The sequence below is a fragment of the Pomacea canaliculata genome, linkage group LG10, assembly GCF_003073045.1.
Source record: "Pomacea canaliculata isolate SZHN2017 linkage group LG10, ASM307304v1, whole genome shotgun sequence".
In the NCBI taxonomy this organism is placed as follows: domain Eukaryota; kingdom Metazoa; phylum Mollusca; class Gastropoda; order Architaenioglossa; family Ampullariidae; genus Pomacea; species Pomacea canaliculata.
In genome coordinates this window covers 23,900,195-23,906,194 of record NC_037599.1, presented here as the reverse complement: position 1 = coordinate 23,906,194, position 6,000 = coordinate 23,900,195, and the positions used below count along the sequence as shown (strand labels likewise).

The following is a 6,000-nucleotide window of genomic DNA, read 5'->3' as shown; positions in this document are numbered from 1 at the left end:
TTTTGCCTCCCTTGTTTCCAGTCGCAAGTCAGGTTCCATATCTACACTTTCCGTGCAAAGTTTGTTGACTGAAGAGCCCGTTATTGCTAACACGGTTTTCTGACTTTGTCGAGGGTTTAATTTTTTTCAAGATGGCTACAGGTTGGAGAGTGGGGCTTGCTGGTTTGGATGTGGGTCCTCGTGGGTAAAAAGTTCATACTGACACACGATGTTTGTTTAAATTGGGGTGTGTGTGTGCGCGCGCGCGAGTGCGTGTGTGGGTGGATAAGAGGGTGGAGGTACGGGGAGTGTCTGCGTGTGCATGGCTCAGTGCCCGAGCTAGGGCCTGCAATTTAAAAAAAAAATATTTGTGTAGGACGTGTGCATGCTCACATGCATTCATGTTCGAAAAGATGTTCACATGCACGTGTACATGTGGGAGAAAGAGCATTTGTTTGGTATGCATGAGTGTATATATATATCTATGTGTGTGTCCATATCTGTGCGGTGTGTACGAGCGTGCGCGTGTATGATGGGCTAGAATCTCAATCTCCATCGAGCAAGTAAGAAAAGAAGAACAAAAACACTGTTTTCTAGGTCGTGCAATGTTAGCAGACTTAAAAAAGAGCAAATACAGAAAAAAGGAAATGTTGCATTGATGGCGGGGAGAGGGTTGTCCCTCTTAACACGCTTGTGGCCTTAATATTCTTGTTGTTCTGTCAAGTCATCTTGCTTGCAACCTCTCCACCTCACACCCTAACCCTCCCTCATACCCTAGTCATGACAGTTTTTTAATGTCCCTGCTCATGCCGCTGCTCGCCATAAAGATGCTGAGATAGACTATAATGGAGATAAGCGGAAACAGCGAGAGTAGGACAACGAGGAGGAACACTCCCATCAAAACTATTTCTTTCTCTCTCTCTTCATTTTTGAGTTCTCTCGGTTTTGTTTGCGTTGTGCGTGTTTGTAACACATAGAGAGACACTAGCTTAGAATAAACATAGAAACTGCCGACCAGAAAAAGCACTTAATTACAGAAAAGTCTGTCTTTGTCTCTGTCCACCTGCAAGTCTACCTGTCGCGCTCTCTCTCTCCGTCGCTCAAAGTGAATAACATCCACTGTAATTTACAAACATAGCTTTGTCAGACAACACCGTAGGAGTAGGTAGTGTTCACTGTTGGTAGCATCCAAAAAAGTAGTAGTCGTTGTAGGAAATTTCTACAGACATACCAGGAAAAACTCTTTTTTCAGTCCTAAGTACTTACTATAAAACCTTACCACGGTACCTGACGCATGTTACTATTTATTTGACATGTCTCCATGTCAGCGAGAGAGGACCTGTCAGTTCATAAGCATCCATTACTTTCAAGTAAATGTTTGCATTGAATGTAAAGGTTGTAGAGAGCACTGGGAATAGTTGCCCCCTGTTGGTGAGACCGAGAGTACCTCCTCACAACAGTTCGCCCTCGGAATTCGGGTAACGAGTGGAGGGAGTTCGTACAACAAGCGGCCTCCGATGTCGACGGGTGCAGTGGAGGGCGCCGAGACCAACCCGGAGGTTCGAGGGATGGGGTCGGGTGGCAGAGGGATGGAGGAAGGATGGAGTGAAGGAACGCAGTGTCAAGGGCTGGAGTTTTTGCGACCGATGACATATGTGTGAAATGACTGGCCTAACGACCCCTTCAACGCGCAGAATGGGGAAAATTGCTTGCTCCTCTTTTTCTTCTCTCTACCCTGCCCTCCACAATAGTAGATTGTAAACTCGTTGGAGTTTCTGGGTTTTTTCTTTCATTGTTTTTTGGTTATTTTTCCTTTTTTCCCTCTGTCCCGGTCTCTGATCTCGTCTTGAGCAATCATGATGCAACAGGGAGCTCGGTAAAGACCGGATGCGAATGGCATGGTCATGTTTCATTTACTTGGATTGACAGAAAGAGCACTGTTGAATCTGAGTGCAACATGATAGGGCCTGGTATTAATTTCACTTTAAAACTGATGGCAAGTCCAAGTTAATACCCATCTTTCTGTTCATCGCTGTCTTTACATTTTTCTGCACAATGGAACCGCGCAGTAAAAAGATTACAGCAGTTAAATGAACATTCAAGACACTTTCACAAAGAATTTTTTGAAACTGAAAAGAAGAAAGAATGGCCGAAGGCTGAATAAAAAACATTGGTCAGACAATAACAGGAAGGGGAGCGGGGAAGATGTATAGATGTTGAAGACGCTTTCATGGGTGGGACAAAGAGAAGGTAGAGACGACGTGGCGAAGAGAAGGAAGGTAACGCATGACAACGTGAACAGGAAACTTTCATGGGCCAGTAACTCTGAAAACAGAGAAGGCAAGAGAAAGAACATCATTATTCATTGCTGGATGCCGCAGCTCCACTTCTCCTCACCAGCCAACCACCAACGGTGCTCCTCCCTTTATCAGAAAACCTGCGCGTGAGTTTGAGAGATAGTTTCATACTTCACTTGATCGGAAAAACTTTGAAAATAGATGAAACACATGCTAAATCCTCCTCCTCCTCCTCCTCCTCCTCCTCATCATCATCATCATCATCATCATCATCATCATCATCATCATCATCATCTAGGCGGCCCGGTGGCGCAATGGTCAGCGCCTGCCACCAATACAATAAAAGTTGGCTGTCCTGGGTTCAGCTCCCGTCTCGGGAAAGGTGTTTTTTCTTTGAGTGTGGCATCTAACCAAAGTTTATCAAACTGATTGCAACCACCTTTAAACAGAGTAGATTTATTATTGACATGCGTACTTACGGAGTGGTGTGTACTACAATACCCAACCTGAAACTTTACAGTTGTAGAAATGACACCTACCTAAACCTAACCTTAACCCTAACCCTCCCTGTTTAGTGACAGCTGATACCATCGGCCATACGTGAGAATAATACATGAACTTGTATATTTACTACATGCAAACAACAGCTCTGGTAGCCATGATATCCCCAAAGGCAACACCACTTAAGTAACGAATTTTAAAAAAGAAAACAAAGCACAAAGCCATTTTGCCTGGAAGTTAAAAAAAGAAAATGTTGAAGCCATTATCGTCTCTACGGCGTGAAAGAAGATATTAACAGCTTTTTTCAGTTTCCCCATCGCCATTTTTATGGCAAGACATTTACTTTGTTGTGTACCGTTAGTTGAGAGTTAACTCCCCTTATTTGCACTTTAGCAGATGAATAGGCGCAGTGAAAACAGAGCTGGAGGTAAGCCTGTAGGAGTGGCGTGAGGATACATGTCACGTGACACAGAGCTGCTCGTGGTCTTTCACATCTAGTCATATGCTTGCCTCTAAATATTGACATGTGCACATATTTGCATATTTACGTATCACGTTGTCATGGCTACTGTTAGAGAATCAAGCCGGCCACCTGCGGTTATACAGGTGTACAACAGGTGTACACATAGATTTTATGAATTCCCGGGATATAGATTCTCTCCCTTTTTATTAATATTTTGATATACAACATTACTGGCATACCTTTCACTAAAAATCTTAAAGAAAAAGAAAATTACGAGATTAAAAAGGACAAGGGAGCGGAGATAGAGCGACCTCACCTTCCACACGGCCATCGAGCGCCGTCGTTTCTGGATGAGGACATCGTCGACGACATCATCCACGCGCGTCTTTGGCTTCTGGCGCTCGAGGAAGGAGTCGATGGCGAGGAAGAGCGGCAGCCATTTTTTCTCCAGGCGCTCGCGCACGAACTTCTGTGCCTCCAGCAACACGGCGCTGGGCGGCCGATCCTCCAGCAGCTTGCCCCAGCCTCCCCCTGCCTGCATCACCTGTGGCAACCACACACAGCGAGGCTCGAACCGTTTGACTGATGGAGTGATTGTCGTAGTGGTGATGGAGGGAAGACGATTGATAACAGACGATGATGGACAATGGATAATTAATATTATAGTGGGTGTTTGACGAGAGACCGTGATGATGTTTGATACTGTTTGATGAAAAATGATCTTTGGTGATGGAGAACGGATGACAGATGATAGACAATTAAAGATGGATGGATGTTGGTGATGACGATGTCATCTTGGGGCACACAGGTATCGATCACGAAGATGCTCATCGCGAGAAACACAATAAAAGGGAGGAATGGACATGTCGTAGAAAAGTAAAGAAAGGATGGGAAATTTCTGGTGTGGCTAACAATTTAATAGAACAGTAGAGATCGAGGCAAAGGACGTGGGAACCACAGGGGCCCACCTGAGGGGCTGCCCTATACTGGGTCCGCTGGCGAGGTGTTGTTGTGGCCCTATGCTCCTTGAGGAGTAACAAAGACTAAACTAAACTAAAACTAACAGTTTAATTGATAAACATCCGGTTTTCTGGTCTTAGTTTTGCTGTTGTAGTGTATTTCCTACCCAGCATACCAAAGTCCCTCCAGAGGTATATGTTGTGTGGTAAGAGTCAGGGGGATGTGGAATATGGACAACAAACCGACACCGCACTTTTATTCGTGGAGAATGAATATTACAGCTTCGTGTAACTTCCCGGGCAAGCATTTAACCCAGTGTATTAGCAAAACATTCCAAGCTGATGTCTACAAGCAGTTTACCCACAGACAATGGCGTAGAAAGATGCTCGGCTAGGGGGAGGAGGGGGAGAGGGCAAAGTCCATGCTGACAGTGAACGACGTTCACATTCTTGTCCCTCGCTATTTTTATGAGGGGCCCTCGGCTGCTCTCCTGGCCCCACCAGCATCCCCCCTGGTTCCTACCCCACTGAGATGACGTCAGCGACTGACGAGGCAGTTCTTGAGCCGCTGAGCCGTTGGGACCATGCACACCCCGATGTCTCTGCGAGTAATCTCCCTTTGTCCTTTCATCTGCCGCAAACATCCGTGCGAGCTCGCGCTGAAAGCCCTTTTATCTCGCGCCGTATCTGATCTCCATTTCGTACCTCGTCTGGCTGCACTGCTGGTCCCGCTACTCAGCTGTGGCATAAACATCTTCTTTTGTGATGGGCGCTGACTCCGCCTCCGCCGTCTGCACGCGGCGCTAACGAGCGAGTACCAACGCCATACATCACGTGCTTCGCATACCTTTCAGGTGAAGACAATTTTGTGAACAAGGACAAAAGGGATGACAATAAATTTTCTCTTCTTCATCCCTGCAACACCCTCCCATCCCGTACTTCTCAAAAAAGGAAACAAGTTACAGAACTGCGGTGAAGTACTGAACTTTTGTGTAAAAGTGTTCTCAACATCCGGGGACTAGGATGACATTTGATCAAGCCAATGATCATTTTACATGGACTACTTGCTACCTCGACATGGTTTGATCATCAACCCCTGTTCTTACCATGTCTTACACTGATAGTCACATGAAAACGATGCCATGGCAGTGATAATGACAGAATGATAATGAGTACATGGCAGTGACAGAGAAGGCGACACAAGGGAAACAACTTTACCCAACAAGTAAAGAAAAGCTTACCTTAGAGGAAATTTCAATCAAGGATGTAAACATTATGAGTTGTGATTTGAAATACATGTATTGTGTCTATGACTCTTTCCCTTTCTCTGTTCCTTTGTTTGTCAGACAGAGAGGAGATGGGTCTGTCTGTCTGTCTGTCTGTCTGTCTGTCTGTGCGTGCGAGCGCGCATGTGTGTGTGAGAGAGAGAGAGAATCAGAGATGTCATGATTGTTCCAGACATCAACGAAAAATAAATTTGGAAGTTGTACCTGATTCTGGCCGCTCTTTCCTGCAGGCGAGTTGGGGCCAAAGAAGTATTTCTTGGTCAGGTAGTTCTTCCTGATGTCCTTGGCTTTGGCCTCTGCGCTTGCGCTCGTCGGTGGGTGGGATGCGGCGCCAGGCCTCGATGTCCATCCAGCACTTGAGGTCCGTGTCCGCGTACTGACCACACGCACAAGGGGGTCACGTGAACTCAGAACTTTCTCTGAACTCAAATCAGATTAAATGAACGGAACCACATATACGCCACCAACGGAGGGTACACAGACAGACAGACAGACAGACAGACAGACAGACAGAC

At 45.9% G+C, this 6,000-nt stretch overlaps 1 protein-coding gene across 1 annotated transcript in view; it reads right to left on the bottom strand.

Annotated features, from left to right (window-relative positions):
* The window catches only part of LOC112573086 (regulator of G-protein signaling 22-like), a 53,060-nt gene that overhangs the window by 27,240 nt on the left and 19,820 nt on the right, over nt 1–6,000 (bottom strand). The window contains 3 exon segments of the mRNA XM_025253102.1: nt 3,557–3,784; nt 5,690–5,782; nt 5,784–5,861. Coding sequence (XP_025108887.1) covers nt 3,557–3,784; nt 5,690–5,782; nt 5,784–5,861 — 399 coding nt within the window.